The sequence below is a fragment of the Labrus bergylta genome, chromosome 5 (genome assembly GCF_963930695.1).
Source record: "Labrus bergylta chromosome 5, fLabBer1.1, whole genome shotgun sequence".
Classification (NCBI taxonomy): Eukaryota; Metazoa; Chordata; class Actinopteri; order Labriformes; family Labridae; genus Labrus; species Labrus bergylta.
Window position 1 is genome coordinate 25,065,514 of NC_089199.1, and position 18,333 is coordinate 25,083,846.

Here is an 18,333-nt window from a genome sequence, read left to right on the forward strand (position 1 = left end):
ATTCTGACCTCTCTGCGGGACTCTTCCTCAAGTTCAAAATATTACCTGACGTCTACCAGAAGCATGTCTTCCAGGAGATTTTCAAACAGTCCTCATAGTTCTGAACATTCACACGTGTGTGTGGTCGCACAGACACACACAGAAGCCTGTGTTACAGACAGAGGTCATGACCTCTCCTCTCTGAAACACTCAACCCGATTGGTCGTAAAAGGTCTGTGTGCATCTTCTCAGCTCATGTTCGTCTGTGTTCATCAGAGGGAAACGTTTTAAAGTTGGAAGGAAACGTGCAAAAGATATGTTTAGAATCATCGAGCAGGGATCAGTGAGTTAGCGAGGAGCACCAGAGGTTAATAGACGGACAGATGGACAGGATGAATGAGTCCTCAGTTGTCTTTTAATGAGCCTCGTCCTGCGGCTGCAAACAGAAACATTACCGTGGAGACATCACTCACTCTCAAATTATTTGGTTTGTCAGCGGAGGGTGTCAGAAAACATGTGTCTGTTGGTCTGACTGCGTTTCTGACTCGCCTCAAAGACACTTCAAATGTTTCTGTTGTCTTTAAAATGCTCAATTTTTGCAGGATCAGCAGGATTCATACTTGTAGTTCACATTTTCTTTGTGAACATTTCTCTACTTCACACCGAAGGAAACACCAACACAAACAGTTTGAAAGAGATGAAATAACACTTTAAAGGAGCAGTATGTAACTCTGACACCTAGTGTTTAAAATAGGTACTGCAGTCTAAATTCTAAACATTGTAGAGAGCTGTCTCCCCCCACTACCCCCTCTTTAGAGTTGATGCTCACTCAGGTTGCCATGTGGTGACACTGAAGCTTCAGTGTTTAGCCTCTGCATCAGTCTGTAAACCTTTCTGCGTTCTAACCTCTCTCCATTTTTTCAAAAGCAAAATGAAAGAGAACTGCTATATCTGAGATCAAATTAGCCGATACGATAGTCACTGAATATGCTAATATCGGCCGATATTATCGGTCGGGCTCTACTTTAAATACTCTCCTTTGATCAAACATCTTTAAAACTTCAGAGATATAAACCGTCTCGGGCTGCTGAGGTGTGAACTTGTTCAGTGATGTTTGGATTGAGGTTACGTTTTTCAAGCCGGCCTCAGAAGCTTGTGGCTTGTTCTGTGAACTGTAAAACAGTTCACAGAACAAGCCACAACAGGATTAATCCAAAAAGTCAGGTGAAAGAGAGAGGAGAGAGACCAAAAACAAACATATAGTCCTTTAGAATAAAACAGAGAATCTTTAACAGCTACAGTTTCATTGTTCTTATGGTGACACTGACCTTTGACCTCTCTTGGGAAATGGAAAAATGTGAAACGTTTCACCGACAAAGTGACATGTTTAGATAAAACAGATTTATTGACTTCTTAAACTCTACTCTTACCCAACGTCTCCTCGCTGCAGGACATGTCAGCCATGGAGGGTGAGTTAGAGATCCTCCTCGGAGAGCTGCACATCAAAATGAAGGGTACACACACACACACACACACACACACACACACACACACACACACACACACACACACACACACACACACACACACACACACACACACACACACACACACACACACACACACTCACAGCTTATGAGCATGTTATCAGCTTCACGCTAACTCTCAAACATTAAACACATGTTCTCTCTCTCTCAGGTCTAATCGGCTTCGCTCGGCTCTGCCCCGGAGACCAATACGAGGTGAGCTAATCGGCGACTGTGAACAAACTTTATCATTCACAGCTTTAAGCCAAGAGTATGATGTCATGTCTTGATGATGTTATGCGACCAGGTTGTGGTGCGGTTGGGTCGTCAGCGATGGAGGATCAGAGGAAGGATCCAATCAGACGACACGCAGTCGTGGGACGAGGAGGAGATGGTCTTCCTCCCGCACTTAAACCAAAACTTTGAGATAAAGGTCACAAACACACACACACACACACAAACACACACATACACACTCCTTCTGTATCTAACACCGAACTCTGTTTGGCAACTTAAAGCAATGTTCCTTTAAATTTAACCTGTGGGGTTCCACAAGGCTCCGTCCCGGGCCCCATCATGTTTTCATTAAAATCATCCAGAGATCCATCGTTAACTCCTAACACTCTCTACGTTGACACTCAGCTCTATCTCACACAAAAAAAATAATAATTGTGAGCTCCGATCTCTTTATCAAGTTAAAGTTCATGTTATGGTATCTGGTATCTGCAGGTATCGGAGGCAAAGGGTTTGGGTTGGCTGCTGGTCGGCATGGTGACATGTGCGAGCGCTGACTTCTTCATGGCGAGGCCTCAGCTGATGTTGGTGGACATCACGGAGCTGGGAACCATCAAACTGCAGCTGGAGGTCACCTGGAAGTATGAACACACATACACACATTAAAGTCTCTGTCACTACCTCATCTTTATATTTTTACATCATTTGAATATGCAAAGAAAGCCAAGACATCAGGCTTGTAGTTTTATTTGAAAGTAAGGTTGATGAATGTCGAAGCAGACAGAGTGAAATCAGTGATACTCCCACAGAGACAGGTAGAGTAAGTGGCTGATTTGACGAGGGAATAGGTGTGGAGAGCTCAGGAAATTAAATCTGTAGCGTTAAATATGAGCAGGTGTCCTCTGACCTTTAGTGTCGACCTCAGACATGCGGCCCCTCGCTTTATCCTGTGCTCGTGTCATCAGGTGATGACTCACATGAACGATGAGAACAGCTGGTCCACAAATCCACCGCACACTCTCCTCTCCAACAGGAAGGATGAAGAGTTGATAGAGGGAATGATGACATGTCGGGAGAAATATCAAGTCAGAAGATTAGGCGAAATATGTTTCTCCTTTTGTTCCTTGCGTGCTTTTTTATTGTACCTCCCTTCCACCTTCCAGAGATGATACCTGCCAAGATAGAAACACATTCACACTGTCTCCCCCCGCCCCCTCCTCTCTAGAGTCGATGCTCACACAGGTTGCCATGTGGTGGACACTGAAGCTTCAGTGTTTAGCCAGCTCTGCATCGGTCTGTAAACCTTTCTGCGTTCTCACCTCTCTCAATTTTTCAAAAGCATCTTCAATATTGATCCTAGTTTGAGCACCTTTCTGCTCGTGGAGCTTATTAGAAACATAGGTGCACACAGGTGCTGCAACACCTGTTGGTTTGACCTGATAACTGCTCTGGCAAACAGAGGGGCGTCCAAAACGGCCATGTGGGGGTGCCTTAAAACCACCTACCTTCTCTGGTCCAAACAAATCCAGAACATTCAGGACCAGAATCTAAAGTTAGAAGTAGGACATACTGGCTGCTGAATTGTTGTCAGAGAAGCCAGCACTTCAACATAGCATGTTTCCTTAATGTCTGATCATATAGTAAGATCACTTTATCATTTCACTCACTACACATCTCACTGACTGGACCTTTAAAACACATAAAATAATACAATTCTGATTACAGATTCCCCTCCAGCCACTCTGTAGATTCTCATATTGTTATTTTCCTCACTTTCTGCCTCTAACCTGAGCCAGCTGTCACTGAGCAGCTCACTGAATATAGAGTGTAAAACACACACACAAACACACTCACACACGATCTGTGCCGTGACCCTGCACCGTGACAGATCACATTTCAGGGTTTAGAGAAGCCAGGTGGAGGACGTTCCTTGGATTCTTAAAACACACGTAAAACTCTGTCGCAATCACACACTAACACACAAACACAACAAAACCAGACACAACAGACTTCTGTTGATCCTTCAAATTAGAAATAAGCCGGAGATTTCTGCTTCGTATAAACACCTGTAAGCAACATCAGACTAAATGTCTGAAAACATCTTGTTTTTCTACGCTGGCCAACAATTTCAAACAAGCTGCAATGTTCCAAACAAGAAGAAGAACATTTTTTACATTTTTTAGAAATTATGGAAATTAAAACAAATACAACAAGGGAAATGTGCTGCAAATTAAAAAAGCATGCTGCAAAAGGCCGACATGAAATCATTAAACATGCTGCAAGGACATAAACACACAAAGAACAGAGAGCACATGCAAAAGAAAACACTGCATACTACCAGACATCACAACAGAAGTCCTCCAGGCCTGTAGGGGGCGCTCAGAAACTAGAATTTTTAGTAATTGATCAGTGATTATAAATGTGTGTGTGTGTGTGTGTGTGTGTGTGTGTGTGTGTGTGTGTTCAGCCCCTTCGACAGCTCTGAGAAGATAAGGCCACTCTCCGTCAGCAGACAGTCTGTGTCCAGCAGGAAGGGTTCCGTTTACAGCTGGACGGCCCCGAGCACGCCGTCCTTCTCCGAGAAATACTTCATAGTGAGTAAACAGTAAACGCTGCGTGTCCAGTAGGAGCTTATACAGCTGTTACTTTAAGATGTCAGTCATGTTTCACTGATGATGAAGGTTATCTTCCTCCTCCTCCTCAGTCGATGGTTCGAGAGTTGAGGGATGAAGATGGCTCGCTCCCGTCTCTGCTGCCAAACAGTCGACACAACAGAGGGGGCGTGTCCCTGATCAGCTACCTGTCAAACCCCTCACACACCTCCATGACACCCAACCACAGCCCTCAGAGCCCCTACATGCTCAGGTGAGAAAAACACCTGTTCAGCTGATCCCCATTTCAAACTCTCATATAGTGTCACAATGCTGGATGTCCAAACTAAACGTGGTCAAAGTGTCCGATCATGAGGTAAACGTATGTTGGAGTAATCCCAGGATGAGTCTGCAGAGGGCGCTAAACAGCTTGTTCTGTAAATCACGCCATAGTTCCCTGATATGAAACCAAGAATTTCTCCAGACGGCTTCAAGCATCTACGTAAGCAGCTGAAACCTCTTACATAGACTCTCTTCTCCCAGACCTGGAGAGCAGTCCTCCCCTGGCAGCCCTGCAGCATTCTGCCCCCCCAGGAAGGCTCTCAGAGAGCTGGCCAATCAGAAGTAATGCTGACAGTCCTAATCGTTATATATATTTAGAGATAGATTAATGTGATTTATTCCTTGTTCTCCACAGTCTGACGCGGACTCACAGCTTCCCCTCCAGCCACAGTCAGGGCACCAGTCTGGGGGGGAGTCAGACTCACCTGTCCCTGGAGGAGGAGGAGGGGTCTATGGAGGCGTCTGTGGAGGAGGAAGAGGAGGAGAGGAGGAAAAGGAGAGAGGAGAAGGACGGAGAGGAGGAGTGGAGTGTGTTAGATACTCTGTCTTCACCTGCAGAGAGTAAAACAGGATCTCTGCTCGCCCTCCACATGTGAGCATCAACAATTGAAAACTGCTGCAGGTCATGAGTTCACCTAGACTGATTTATTTTAATGTCATGTCTGTGTGTGTGTGTGTGTGTGTGTGTGTGTGTGTGTGTGTGTGTGTGTGTGTGTGTGTGTGTGTGTGTGTGTGTGTGTGTGTTGTGCAGGTCGAGCACTCCCGACATCCTCAGAAAGAACACGACTGAACCAGAAGCAGAAACCCGCAGCGCAGCGTTGAGAGCTGACTCTGTCTGTGTTCAGGTAATAAACACACCTGCAGGATCTTCTTCATCAACATCTGGACCTTTACTAACATCCTAGTCGGGTATCAAAGGCAGGGTTGGTAATGTCCTCCAGATCCACTTTTTCAGATTCTGGTTGAAATTGTCTTTAGGTCCTGACAGAAATTGATAACTCAAGTTCTCAGAAAAAGGAACAAAGAAAATCCGTCATCTGTAGCAGTTGTGAGCCTGTAAAAACTTCAACCAATGTCTGCCACAAGGTACCAATCTGATGAACCAATCAGGCGCTTCCCTGTCTCCTTGCTCGCTCTTTACCTCTTGCGTGCTCTAGCTCAAACTCAAAGCACGTCACCGATGACGGAGTTTATACTGTGAGTTTACTTACCGCTGAATGAGACATGAGACGACGTAGTTTCTACACAATGCAAGAGATGAGCTGAGGTCCACTTCTGGAGAGACGGCGCTCATGCATGTAAGTGAGGGGGCGTGGCTTATGAGAGACCACAAGGTGGGGGGCATAGACGGACCACTGAGGGAATGCTACTTTCAAAATCATGCTAGTTTTAGAATATGACCAACCCTGCCTTTAAGTCAAATACAAGCAAATGACAAACGTGGACTGTTTTACGTTTAAAGTGTTGAATCATCTTGACGGTTTTGAAGACTTTTATTGGATTGATTTTAATGACTTTTACTGATTTGGCTTTTTAATTACCCAAAACAATAAACAACCAGTCTTCAAACTCTTTGATGTTTGTTCCAGGACTCTCCAGAGTGTCAGTCCTACTCCGTCCCTGTCTCGCCCTCACCTCCAGCTGTGACCCCTCCCTCACCCACCACAGATGCTCCACCCCCTGGGAGGCCAGGACCCAGCGCGGCCCAGCGTAGGGCCCAGGCACTCAGACTGGGAGCCCTGATCTCAGAGCTGGAGAGAACTTTACAGAACCAGAAGAGCTCAGAGAAAGAGCTGAGAGCGCTCGACCACCAGATACTTCATCTGGCTACCATACTGAAGGTACTTAAACACACCTGGCTACCAGACTGAAGGTACTTAAACACACTTGGCTACTGTACTGAAGGTACTTAAACACACCTGGCTACTATACTGAAGGTACTTAAACACACCTGGCTACCAGACTGAAGGTACTTAAACACACCTGGATTACTATACTGAAGGTACTTAAACACACCTGGCTACCAGACTGAAGGTACTTAAACACACCTGGATTACTATACTGAAGGTACTTAAAGACACCTAGCTACCAGACTGAAGGTACCGTGTGTACTTCTACTCACCTGAAAGTTTAAAAACTGTGACTTGTCGTAATAGTTTGCACCTGTGTTCTCTGTCAGAATGACCTGTCCCTGCTGAAGAGTTCTTCGTCAGAGGAAACGCTCGCCGTGGAGGAAGTCCTGGGTAGCTTTGACTTCCTGTCCCATGACTTCAACGCTGATGATGACACTTCCTGTTTGGGCAGCCTGAGGCTTAAAGACAGCGGGTGAGTTCACGGATGGACAGAAGGGAATTAAGCTCTGGTTTTAAAGTTTTATAACGAACCTCTCCTCTCCGTCTCGGCAGCATCAGCTCCTTCCAGCAGAGCACTCTGAGGAGTCTGGGCCCCCTCTCCACCAGGAGCCAATCAGCTTCGGAGGAGGAGCTGGCCTTCGCCCCACTGACTTCTGGGAACTGGGGTTTTGACCAGGCTCTGGAGACTCACCTGGATATCTGCTGCATCCTGCTCCAGGTGCAGAACGTTTCTAAAAGCTTTGATATGTTTTCTGTGATCTTATATAATGACTTATTTTGTTTTTAACGTATTGGAGTTGATATAGAGTTTGTTTGTTTTTCAGGGTTTTAGCAGTAGCCTCACATGAATGATTGTAGTTCATGTCTTTTGTCCATCTCCATCCTCAGACCTGCTTGATTAAAGGGGACATATTATGAAAAATCCACTTGTACAGTGTTTTTGAACATATATTTGGGTAACCTGAGTGTCTACTGACCCACAAAATGTGAAATAAATCCATCCAGTCCTTTGTTTGTGGTCTTACAACACAGAGAAAAATGCTCCATTTCAAATGTGCTCTCCTTGTGATGTCACAGTGGGATTCTGGTAAAAAGAAATCCCTCCCCTCCCCTGGTATCTCCACCCATGAACTCCTCCCCCAGTCTAGAACAAAACTTTTATTCGCCATTTTTATTCTCGCAACAGAGGAGTGATGTCTACTGGGAAAACTCAGAGGGGGGGCTCATTGCATTTAAAGAGACACACACACCAAAACAGAGTGTTCTGAGAGAGCTGGTTTATACAGGGTCACAAACCTCCTCTGGTGCTTGATTCATGTTCATATTTTGAAGAACAGCACAGATGTTTCATTTAGACCACAGGGGACTGTTTGAAAAGGTGGAGTATGTCTGACAGATTTTCATGATGTTTCCTCAGATGTTGAGAGCGACGGACTTCCCTCCGTCCAGACAGGAGTTGCTGGAGGAGACGAGCCTGCAGGCTGAAGTCCTGGACCGAGTGAGCGGTCTGCTGCTGGAGAGGAACGACAACATCTCTGCAAAAGACAGTCAGTAAAGACCTGAATCTAATGCCAGTCCAAGTCATGATAGAAGTTTTATTAGTTAATCATTTGCAGCGTGCATATGAACAAGTTATTTTCTTCTCTTTCAGTCCTGCCGAAGCCACTGAGAACGAGGGACGTGCTGCTGTTCTGGGACGAGTGTGTGAACGACAGCAGCTCTCCTTTCTGCTGCAGCTCGGACACGTTCTGCAGGACGCTGAGGAAACGTTACACGCACAAGGTGAAGGCCAAGCAGCCCGGGCAGTCAGAGAAAGGTACAGCGCAGTGGAAGAGGCTTACAAAGGCAGAAGTATTTAATGCAGCATTATATGTTGCAGCAGATGACCTAGAAACCCCCTCCTCTCCCCTCAGTGTTCTCTCAGCTCCGGCAGCAGCTGCAGACGGTCTGTCGGACGGTTCCCGCTCCTCGTCCTCTCTGCAGCCCCGACAGAGTCTCTCTCTTCCAGCTGTCCGTTTATCTGAAACGCTGGAACATCACGGTGCTCGGAGATCACATCTCTCGTCTCTCCAGAGAAGGTACAGACAATACCTACACAGGGTCTGCGCACACCTCCACTAATCAGTCAGCAAAATCTGTTTCCTTTAGTGGCGTCCATCTTGGTATCCAGAGCGCTTCGGTTTTCTTTGACCACGTTTTCAGATTTATACGGTCCTTTTGCAAAAAGATGACTTTTTTGAGGAAACGTGTTAAACATGAGGATGTTGTTTTTTTGTGCCTTTTAGCCTTTTTTTTAGAGGGAGAGAAGCACGGACTAACGGTGGATGTATTCTTGTTTATAGTTTAAACAAGTCGTATATGAAGGTTTTAATTAAATTAACTTTGTGCCCAAAAACTGACCTGAGTAAACGTGAGTGTGTGTGTGTATTCGAGGAACAGTCTGGGAACGTTCCAGAAATTCCAGCTTGAAGGCATCTCTACCATCTGTCACCTTTACTGCCAAACAGAGTGTCTTGTGTGTGTGTGTGTGTGTGTGTGTGTGTGTGTGTGTGTGTGTGTGTGTGTGTGTGTGTGTGTGTGTGTGTGTGTGTGTGTGTGTGTGCGCGCGTGTGTGAGCTCCTTAAAGGATCAATAAAGTTTTAACGAGCGCATGATTCATCTTTAATCGGATGTAAACAAACAACATAAACATATCCTTCCCTCCTTCTTTCTTTCCTTCCTTCTCTTGTCTCCTCTCCTTTTCATGTGGCTTTCTGTTGATGTCTGCTGTTGGTTTGCATGACACAATAAACAAAACAATATTTACATATCCATCTGTGTGAAACAAAGTCCAACTGACTAATCAGCGGGCGGATGGAGGTTAATGATTAATGAAGACAATAAGAACCAGAAAGGTTCAAAACGATACGAGTTCATTTATGCTTCAAGTCTTTGCTTAAATCCGTCTCAAACATGAATATTGGCTGAAGAGATAAAATATCTCCTCCATCTGCAAATTGAAAAGAAAAGTTAGTTAATCCAGAACAGATATCAAACTGTCTTTGTGGTTAAATTAAATGTACTCTGAATTATATGATCCCTTTTGTGTTTCAGAGTACTTCCTGTCTGCCCTGAGGGGCCCCAAACGGAGACGGGCTTTAAATAAAATAAAGGGGCGGGGTATCTCAGAGCTCCTCCCTCTTGGATGCACGCTGCAGACTATAGCCGCCCTGCAGATCGGCTCCAACCACAAAGTGTGTAAAGCTGCTGCTGGGTGTCTGTGCAGAGCTGCAGGCTGCAAGACCTTCAGGAGCAAGGTAACAAGTCTGTGACAAACTGTTATTACTCTCAGTGACCACTAGAGTCTGTCTCCTGCTGTGAGTCAGTCCCCATAGAGCCCCATGTTGAAATGTCCAACTTTACAACTGCAGTTCCTCCAGTGTCCACTAGAGTCTAAAAGTGATTTAGAATTAGGGGGTGTGGCCTCTTTGAGTGGCAGGTGGGAGCTGCAAGTTATCTGCTAGGTGTCCCCTCAGCTTATTTAGTCCCTGACCTTTAACCTTAGCAGCTTGTCTCTGTTTATTTGTAAACATACAGAAAAAGTCGCAGCATGAGTCACGTCTGTCGTCATGTTTCTCCTGCAGGCTGTCATTTTTTACACAGAGAGTCTGAAGAGCTCCGACGTTCAGATCCAACACGGATCCTGTCTGGCTCTGAAATGCCTCAGGGTGAGAACACACACACACACACACACACACACACACACACACACACACACACACACACACACACACACACACACTCTTAGTTTGTCAGAGTCTTCAATTCTTCCATTCTTTTAATCGTTGACGTTATCAACCTCTGAACATGTGTTTGGTTGTGTGTTTGTGTGTGTGGTTGTGTGTGGTTGTTTGTGTGTGTGTGTGTGTGTGTGTGTGTGTGTGTGTGTGTGTGTGTGTGTGTGTGTGTGTGGTTGTGTGTGTGTGTGTGTGTGTGTGTGTGTGTGTGTGTGGTTGTGTGTGTGTGTGTGTGTGGTTGTGTGTGTGGGTTGTGTGTGTGTGTGTGTGTGTGTGTGTGGTTGTGTGTGTGTGTGTGTGTGTGTGTGTGTGATTGTGTGTGTGTGTGTGTGTGTGTCAGGCCTCAGAGAGCGTGGACCACATCGCAGATCTGTGGCGATCAGAGGATGAAGATCTTCGCAGCGCTGCCAAAGAGACCGTCCTCTCCTTCGGTACAAACATCATTATAGTTTTTATGTATTCACATGTTTTCATACTTTTATTAACCCTTTATCTACCTGTGTGTGTGTGTGTGTGTGTGTGTGTGTGTGTGTGTGTGTGTGTGTGTGTGTGTGTGTGCGCAGGTAAGAAGGGTTACCTGGCCTTCCACAGGATGGACCAGCTGTCCTGTGAGCTGGAGGAGGAGGCGTATCAGAACCAGGAGACTGAGATCACGTTCCTCTAGGACGAGACGCAGTGTGGACTTTTGAACTGGCAGAACCAGAGCGACAGGATCCTCAGAGTCCGGACCAGAGACTCACCATGAACACAGTTTGTGTCTCAGACGGATGAAGAAGAAGAAGAAGAAGAAGAAGAAGAAGAAGAAGAAGAAGAGGAAGAACTTTGTATTTCAAGAACAGAAGCCAAAGACATGAGAGAAGATATAGAGATAAAGATGGAGACTCTTACTCTCTCTGGATCTCTCTCTTCCTGCACGATTTGATCTCAGCGTTTAGATCATCAGACCAAAGTATTTAATTATAGGATGCAAATGACAATAACAAAGATAACTGATGATATTAAAGGAACATCAGACGAGAAAACATTTGAGTTATTTTACCTGCAAAGATTTAAGGTCCCCTGAAACCCACCTTAGTTTCATCACTGAGACTTGTGCATGTGCTGCCCCCTGCTGGCTGTCTGAGTGAACTGCAGCTTGTGAAGGTTCCTGACCTGAGGATGCTTTCCCTGACTCCGCTGTGGTCAAACTGACCTCTGACCTCTGTGACTGAGTATTTAAGGAATGTTTTTGAGGTTTTTTTTAAACGGCGTGGGAAGATCGAGCAGAGGACGTTAAATTTGAGCTTTTTTCTTTAATCCTCAGCGAGCGAGCACGGGAAAGTTCAACATAAGGAAAGTGAGCAGCACGTTAAGGAAGGTTTTTGATTTTTGAGAGATGAACCAGGAAGTTATCCAATCATATCATTACTCTCTCACTATATAGACTGACGTGTGTGGTCAGATACTCAGCCTTCAGTCTTCAATCAATCAGCGTGCAAATTGATCAGAAAGCAGGAGAATGGTCGAGGCAGGACGTCACTGAGAGGATCTCGACTAAAACATTATTAAAATTAATCCAGAGGGTCTTCACAGAAGTCTGCGTAAAAACGAAGAGATGAGAGACACTCTTCATAATTTAAAGGTCACATATTTAAAATCCTCTTCCCCATGTTCCTCTGACTCTAATATGTGTCTCTAGTCTGTCTACAAACCCCCCAATGACGAGAAAAGTCCATCCTCTCCGTCTTTTACCTGCTCTACTTTTCAGAAAATGTGTGCTCAAACAGGTCGTTTGGAGATTTTCCCTTCATGACATCACAAAGGGCAGTAGCCCCTCCCCCAGGTGGGTGACACTCCCACAGCTAGGTGTTTGTTCTGCCCTCTGAGTCTGCCTTCTCACCATAAACGGGCGAAAAAGCCCGAGTACACCCGAGCCCTTCCAGAGAGGGGGCGTGGTCAGACACAGCTCATTTACATATTTAAAGGTACAGACACAGAAACAGCCTGTTCTGAGCAGGGCTGAAATAGAGGGGTTTATAGACATGATGAAATACAGGATCAGAGTGGATCGAGAACAAGAAACTTCACACACATGTTTTGAGGAGCTCTGAGACTTATTTAAACTGGTTGAAGAACAGGAGAATATGTGACATTTAAATATTGCAGAAGAAGACACGAGAAAGGAGGAAAGTAAAGATGAGGGACATGTTGGAGAAAGTCAAGAGGAGGATGAAGGACGTTAACATATCAGAAACACTTTAAAGCTGAGTGCATGATGGAGTTTCCTCTGCTCGTCTAATGTTTGAAATCGACATAACTGGATGTATATTACTCATAGAAATGTATAAAATAAGACGTTTATTGCATTTAGTTCTGAAAGAAAAAGTGAGAATTAAAAAGACTTGATTCACTATGGCTCATTTTTCTGTTCTCTACCCTCTACGTCATTACGCTGCTGTTAACCTTTCCTGCTTTGGCGTTCCGACCGTGGTCAGGGCGTCGGGGGAGGGAGACTTACTGGTCTGTTCCAGGGCCGGGCTAACCCCGTCACTTTAACTGAGCAGCAGCAGGTCGTAAGCAGACACGGAGAGTCCAGCTGCACGAACACTTTGCTCCTACAGCTGACTCGTCTCTGCTCTGACGCCGCTCGGGTCCCCGGCGCCAATAGCATTATACTTACTTTCCTTTATGTACTGTATGTTATATAGTTATTTAATCTATTGTTTTTGTTTTTTACCTTACTGTATGCGCATTACTCCACTTGAATAAAGCTAAACAAAAAAAAAAACAGGTGGATGAGGCCACTTCCATACTGAATGAATCAGATGAAGTAGGAACAAATATCTGCCTACTGTGTGTGCATACTGAATAGTAGGTACTACTACTACTGAAAGATTGAGTAGGCACTTGGCAATTTGGATGCAGCCAAGGACACGGCTGCATCTCTGAATGTCTCATTTCACTTTAACAAACTCTCAGACAGCTTGGCTGACAAGTCCAAAGTAATATCCACCTTACGACATCACACATTGACCTTATGACATCACACATTGACCTATGTTACCGTTCCTTTGAGCTGTTTGACCTCACTTTGGGATCACTAACCACTTCCGGTTACTGTGCTCAACTTCCTGTCCTAAGATCCTACCCTTCACTCTACAGGAAGGACCTTACCTTGTTTCAAAATAAAAGCACACAGGAAGTAAAGTACTCTCAGCTTAAGAAATTACAGACCTTCAAAGTAAAAGCACAAGATTTATTTTTAAAGTTTGAAATAATGGGATTTAAATGTGTTTTAAAATGTGATTCATTAAATCTCCGGGAGACTAGTGGTTGGTGTGCATGCCCCACATACGGAGCCTGTAGTCCTCCTAGCGGACTCCCCCCTTGTTAACATGAGGAGTTTTCTTCAGGTATGAAAGATCTACATGTTTCAGGTTTCTAAACTTAACATAAACAGGAAGTGAAAGGTGAACTTCTTTCTTTAAACCAAGAATCAGTTTTAAACACAGTCGAACACTTTGAGAGGAAAAAACTTTATTTAAATTAAAACCAAAGCAATAATGCAGCAGTTACCGTGTTCAGCACTGCGACAGGAGTCCACACGCCCGCACACACTAACGGTATAAACACCTCCGTCTGTCTGACAGCTGAACACGTGGAGCAGAGACGCACGAGGAAACGGAGCGGCGGCGTCTCTCGTCTGATTTTGACTGTTTGATTTCTCGACCAGCAGAGCTCCGTATTGCTTTATGTCGCTGAGAACACCGACGGTGCGATCGCCTCGTGCGTCTCCACGTTTTCTATCAGCGTGTCGTTATCACAACGGACACACACACACACTTTCAGCAATTTTTAATCGTTAAAAATTTCTGTGAACCTCGAAAAAATAAAAAGCAACCCATGCACGAGAAACACAAACGAACGAAAAGAGAAAACAGCAAAGAAGAAAGTAAACGTTGAATGTGGCGGTCGGGGCGTTCACTCAGAGGAGGAGGAGGAGGAGGCGAGCGCGGTGAGGGTGAAGAAGACGGGACAGTCTCAGCATTTCTTCACCTTCACACGAGGAGTTAGTCACAGCATAGTTATCGATTGTCCGGTGTGTGTGTGGGTGTGTGTGTGTGTGCGCTACCCTGGGTCAGGGCGATACGGCGTGTGCAGAGCCAAAATGGCGGCAGAGATTGGTCAGGTGACTCCCTCGAACTTTGGGGAAAAAACGACAAGATGCAAACTATCCTGTAACACTTCATGGCGTGTAAAGCGTGTGAACAAACTGCAGCAGTGAGTGTGTGTGGTTGTGAGGAGCGTCCTTGTTTGTGTGTGAGAATATGGAAGTTTGAGGTTGAAAATATGACCTGTCGTGTTTTACGGAGCAGTTGGAGGTAAACGAGTCCGAGGGTTAGAGGAACGAGAATACTGAAACACAGCCGTCACTCTGTGTGTGCGTCACCTGTGGTGTGTGTGTTTGTGTGTGTTAATCGACCAGGTTTATGCGTATGCTAGAAACAAAATGTTCTCAAACGTCCTTCCTACGACATTTGGATGCTCCTCCTTCCTCTCCTCTAAATGTCTCCTCAAACGTTCCCTCCGCCTCCTCTCATCTTAAACTTGAGTCTCTTCCTTTACAGCGAGTCCTCCACAGTGGCGTTCTCCTCCTCTTCCGTTCCACTCTTGGCCGAACAGTTTCAGTATTTTCCGCTCATCCAGCATGGCAGTATCACCCTCCACTCTCCCTCACTCACTCCTTTTCTGAGATGTCTCCCCCCCACCCCTCCTCTGTACTAGGTCCCGACGATGGACGGGTCCTGTGCAGCGTCCGGCAGCGCAGCGTCCTGGCAGTGGTACAGGAAGCAGTTGCCCCAGCAGCTGTAGCAGATGAGGAAGAGGGCGGCGAGGAAGACCAAGGCACAGATGGTGCAGGGCTTTCTCTCCAGCAGGAAGCTGAGCAGGTAGAAGCCCATGAACATGGAGTGGTTGAACCACAGTGCCGGGTTCAGCGGTTTGGGGATGAGCAGCACGGGGAGGAGCCACTGGAGGCAATACATGGTCTCTGATTTGTGAATGGGGGGACAGGACAGATCAAAACAGGGCTGTAGGAGGGGTGTGGAGGAAGGGGATCCAGCAGAGAGCGAGTCGATCCAGGCGTTTGCAGATGTGAGGTGGAGGTGAGTTTTTACCCGACAGAGCTGGGGTGATGGAGGAGGTCAAAGTAGCAAGATGTCGTCAGGTCATCCCTGGAAACAGCAGAGAGAAGAACATCTGGTCAAACAAGGCACAAAAATTCTACTTATTTATCAATAACCTTACAGTTTACAGTTAAAGTTACAGTTAAGGCGACCGCTTTAACTACCGCTGTAGAAGAAGCTAAGTAGTTCAAATCCTCCCGCATCTCTATGTGACATCCAACAACGGCTCCGGATGCTCTGTTTGGACCAGACCTCCAGGACTCGGGCTAAATGAGATCTGTGGATCATTCACGGCACAGACAGGAAGTAAATTCAGTTTTTAAAAAATATATTTTGACGCACGTTTTTTTTTGTTGCAGACTTTCACTCAGAGTGAAAGTGTTGATGCTGAGCATCATGTGTGAACACAAACAGCTGAATGTTTCTCTCTTCACCCGGAGTTTCTCCTCCAGCCTCCTCGTATTTATTCTGCAGAAAGTCAGAGTGAGCTGATGTGAGAACGCAGCAGGATATAATCAGGAGAATTCACCTGGAGTGAGTGGTGGGGGGGGGGGTGACGTTTATCCCCTGTGATCATTGCACAACCATAGACTGTCTGCACGCCACCTCTACCATCTCCGTGTTCTAATGAACCTGCTGCATTATGTTTCCTGTTCTCCAGGATGTTCTTCTCCACTCTTTAGTTCAGATTGAGATTCTCTTCAACTACACGTAGCATTGATAGAAAGACACATATTCTCATTATAGTGCCGTATAGAGGACTCTGTTGCTTCGTCCTAGACCCCCACCCCCTTTCTGTCCGGCAGAGATAGTCTCCTGCTGTGAGGAACAAGTGTGAACAACCAGATTAGGAGAGTATCTGGAGCAGTTTTCAGGAGAGCAGATGTGAAAACGGCTCGTGTGAACATTTAGATTCACGACACAGCAGGTTGTCTACGCGTACGCCTGGTTCAGAAGCAAGTAGATTTGACCCTTAAAAGGGATAAAACAGCATTCAATTAATTAAAAACAGATTAAACAAGATAACTAGTTAATGCAGACAAATGAATATAAACAACTATACATAACTATAAACAGGAGCAGCTAGCTTTGATCCGGCCCTTGACATAAAAAGTAAGATCTGACTCTGTGTGGTGCGCCGCAAATTAACTCTTAGATGTTAGGCCTTAATTTTTTCAGGACAGCTGGGGATGGGAGGGTGGGAAGAGCTATTGCACTTTATCAGGTATTACTGTCACTGCCACAGAGACTCATTTGTCTCACTTGTTCTGCACATTTCTATACCATTTGTGGCAATGTGGAATATTACTGCCCAACCCTGGTGTTTTCTATGTTTTATTATTCTTCTTTTCTTTGTATTTATATGATGAAACCTCAGTAAAGATATTTGAAATATAAATAGGAGCAGCCTGCAAATCATCCAAACAATGAAGCGATGGTGACTAATCGGTGTATCAGCCCATGTTAATGACTTCTAAAGTCAATAATTGGCAAACTATTTACACAGGTGACTTCCTTGTGAGGGCCTCAAACTCAGTAGCTGCACACTAAGAAGCACCTTTCTATACTGAATATACACCAAGAGACTCATTAGAACTTACTTATATAACAACTCAAATTAACCAGGAGGCTAAATGTGAAGTGACAGCAGCTGTAGGGAGCTGGCAGAAGCACAAAAGCTGAGTAACACAGCTGCGAGCATTAGCTGTATGTTAGCCAACACAACACAAACATGCTGCGGAAATACGCAGACTGGGTTTGGTTCAAAGTTGTACACAGAGTTAGAACATACTAGATAATATATAAAATCACACAGAGTAGTCCTAACCCGCAGTGAGGGAACCTGACGTTATGGTGACAGAGCATTTTTTTAATGCTGGTTGATCAGGAACGAGCAGAGTAACTCACTTCTTTAATGACAGATGCGATCAACCAAACCCCATTTAAAAATCTGTCATTTTAGTGTAAACTGGCTTAGAAATGTTAGTGAATTCATAACAAAGAGTCTGACATGTTGGTAACAGACACAGTGGAGGCTGGTTATTAATTCGGCATGCATAAAAATCATTATTCATAATGTTTTACAATCGCTGTCTCATCCTTATAATCCTTCAGCAGTGGGCGGTAACGTTAGCGAACATCAGGAGCCGATTCTAAAAGTAGATCTTTTTTTAAAGAGGAATCGTCCCGCTCGTTGGTGGGACGTTTTTTTTTTTTTTTACCATCTTATCGCGGCTGGACAGTTTTATAACAATGCTTGAGAGACTACAAGCTGTTGGCTGATTTCGGGTTTAACATTTTGATACGACACTAGAGTCCGTATCGGAGGCTAGTTAGCCACGTTAGCTCGAGAAACAAAAGGTGAACTGCACACCTGCGTAAACACGCTGCTAGCCATCAGACTGACTCAGGACGACGTGTTTTTTAAGATCTCACGTCTTTGTTTTTGGTTAAAACATAATCATTTGAACAAACCTGACTTCTTTCGGGCTCATTCTCAACAGAGAGAAACCAACAACACCATGTTTGTTCCGACGACTGACTGCGCACGTAGCTGCTAGCTGCGACTAAGCTAACAAACATTAGCGTTAGCGTGAAGGACCCCTGCTGCAAAGCTGGAGCAAAGGGGGTTTAGTGGTCTCTTTTTGTGCCTGAACATACGTGAAATATGTTGAAAACTCTGCAAAAACTATTTTCTTATCGAGTGTATTTGTCTAATTTATTTTCAAATGATGATCACATTTCACTTAATGTATCCATATTCATCAGAGTCCAGATAAACATCTCACATCTATCATTAAATTGACACTTTATATTTAGGTTAAACTGTTTCGTACTTACACTGTTGTTAATTTATTGCTCTGTGT

General features: G+C 45.0%; 2 protein-coding genes across 6 annotated transcripts in view; one reads left to right on the forward strand and one right to left on the reverse strand.

Moving 5' to 3' along the window:
* ripor3 (RIPOR family member 3) overlaps window positions 1-12,691 on the forward strand; it is a 40,518-nt gene extending 27,827 nt beyond the window's left edge. For all 4 annotated transcript variants that reach the window (XM_065955267.1, XM_065955270.1, XM_065955266.1 and 1 more), the window contains 18 exons: window positions 1,430-1,493; window positions 1,678-1,721; window positions 1,813-1,938; window positions 2,235-2,380; window positions 4,207-4,333; window positions 4,444-4,604; window positions 5,028-5,264; window positions 5,424-5,517; window positions 6,262-6,513; window positions 6,852-6,997; window positions 7,078-7,243; window positions 7,943-8,072; window positions 8,177-8,341; window positions 8,439-8,603; window positions 9,619-9,821; window positions 10,149-10,232; window positions 10,642-10,732; window positions 10,865-12,691. In XM_065955267.1, the coding sequence (XP_065811339.1) occupies window positions 1,430-1,493; window positions 1,678-1,721; window positions 1,813-1,938; window positions 2,235-2,380; window positions 4,207-4,333; window positions 4,444-4,604; window positions 5,028-5,264; window positions 5,424-5,517; window positions 6,262-6,513; window positions 6,852-6,997; window positions 7,078-7,243; window positions 7,943-8,072; window positions 8,177-8,341; window positions 8,439-8,603; window positions 9,619-9,821; window positions 10,149-10,232; window positions 10,642-10,732; window positions 10,865-10,965 (2,502 nt within the window). In that variant the 3' untranslated portion in view covers window positions 10,966-12,691. The remainder of the gene's footprint in view (window positions 1-1,429; window positions 1,494-1,677; window positions 1,722-1,812; window positions 1,939-2,234; window positions 2,381-4,206; window positions 4,334-4,443; window positions 4,605-5,027; window positions 5,265-5,423; window positions 5,518-6,261; window positions 6,514-6,851; window positions 6,998-7,077; window positions 7,244-7,942; window positions 8,073-8,176; window positions 8,342-8,438; window positions 8,604-9,618; window positions 9,822-10,148; window positions 10,233-10,641; window positions 10,733-10,864) is intronic.
* Window positions 12,692-13,795: 1,104 nt separating this feature from the next.
* On the reverse strand, window positions 13,796-18,093 carry blcap (bladder cancer associated protein). 2 transcript variants are annotated; one of them, XM_020656441.3, is made up of 3 exons: window positions 17,942-18,075; window positions 15,631-15,743; window positions 13,796-15,514 (listed from the first exon to the last, which is right to left on the reverse strand). In XM_020656441.3, the coding sequence occupies exon 3, from the start codon at window positions 15,323-15,325 to the stop codon at window positions 15,062-15,064; it is 264 nt and encodes an 87-aa protein (XP_020512097.1). In that variant the 5' UTR covers window positions 15,326-15,514; window positions 15,631-15,743; window positions 17,942-18,075; the 3' UTR covers window positions 13,796-15,061. The 2 variants fall into 2 exon arrangements, with proteins under 2 accessions (XP_020512097.1, XP_020512096.1); XM_020656440.3 differs by lacking the exon at window positions 15,631-15,743 and having other exon boundaries at window positions 17,942-18,093.
* Between the last annotated feature and the right edge of the window lie 240 nt (window positions 18,094-18,333).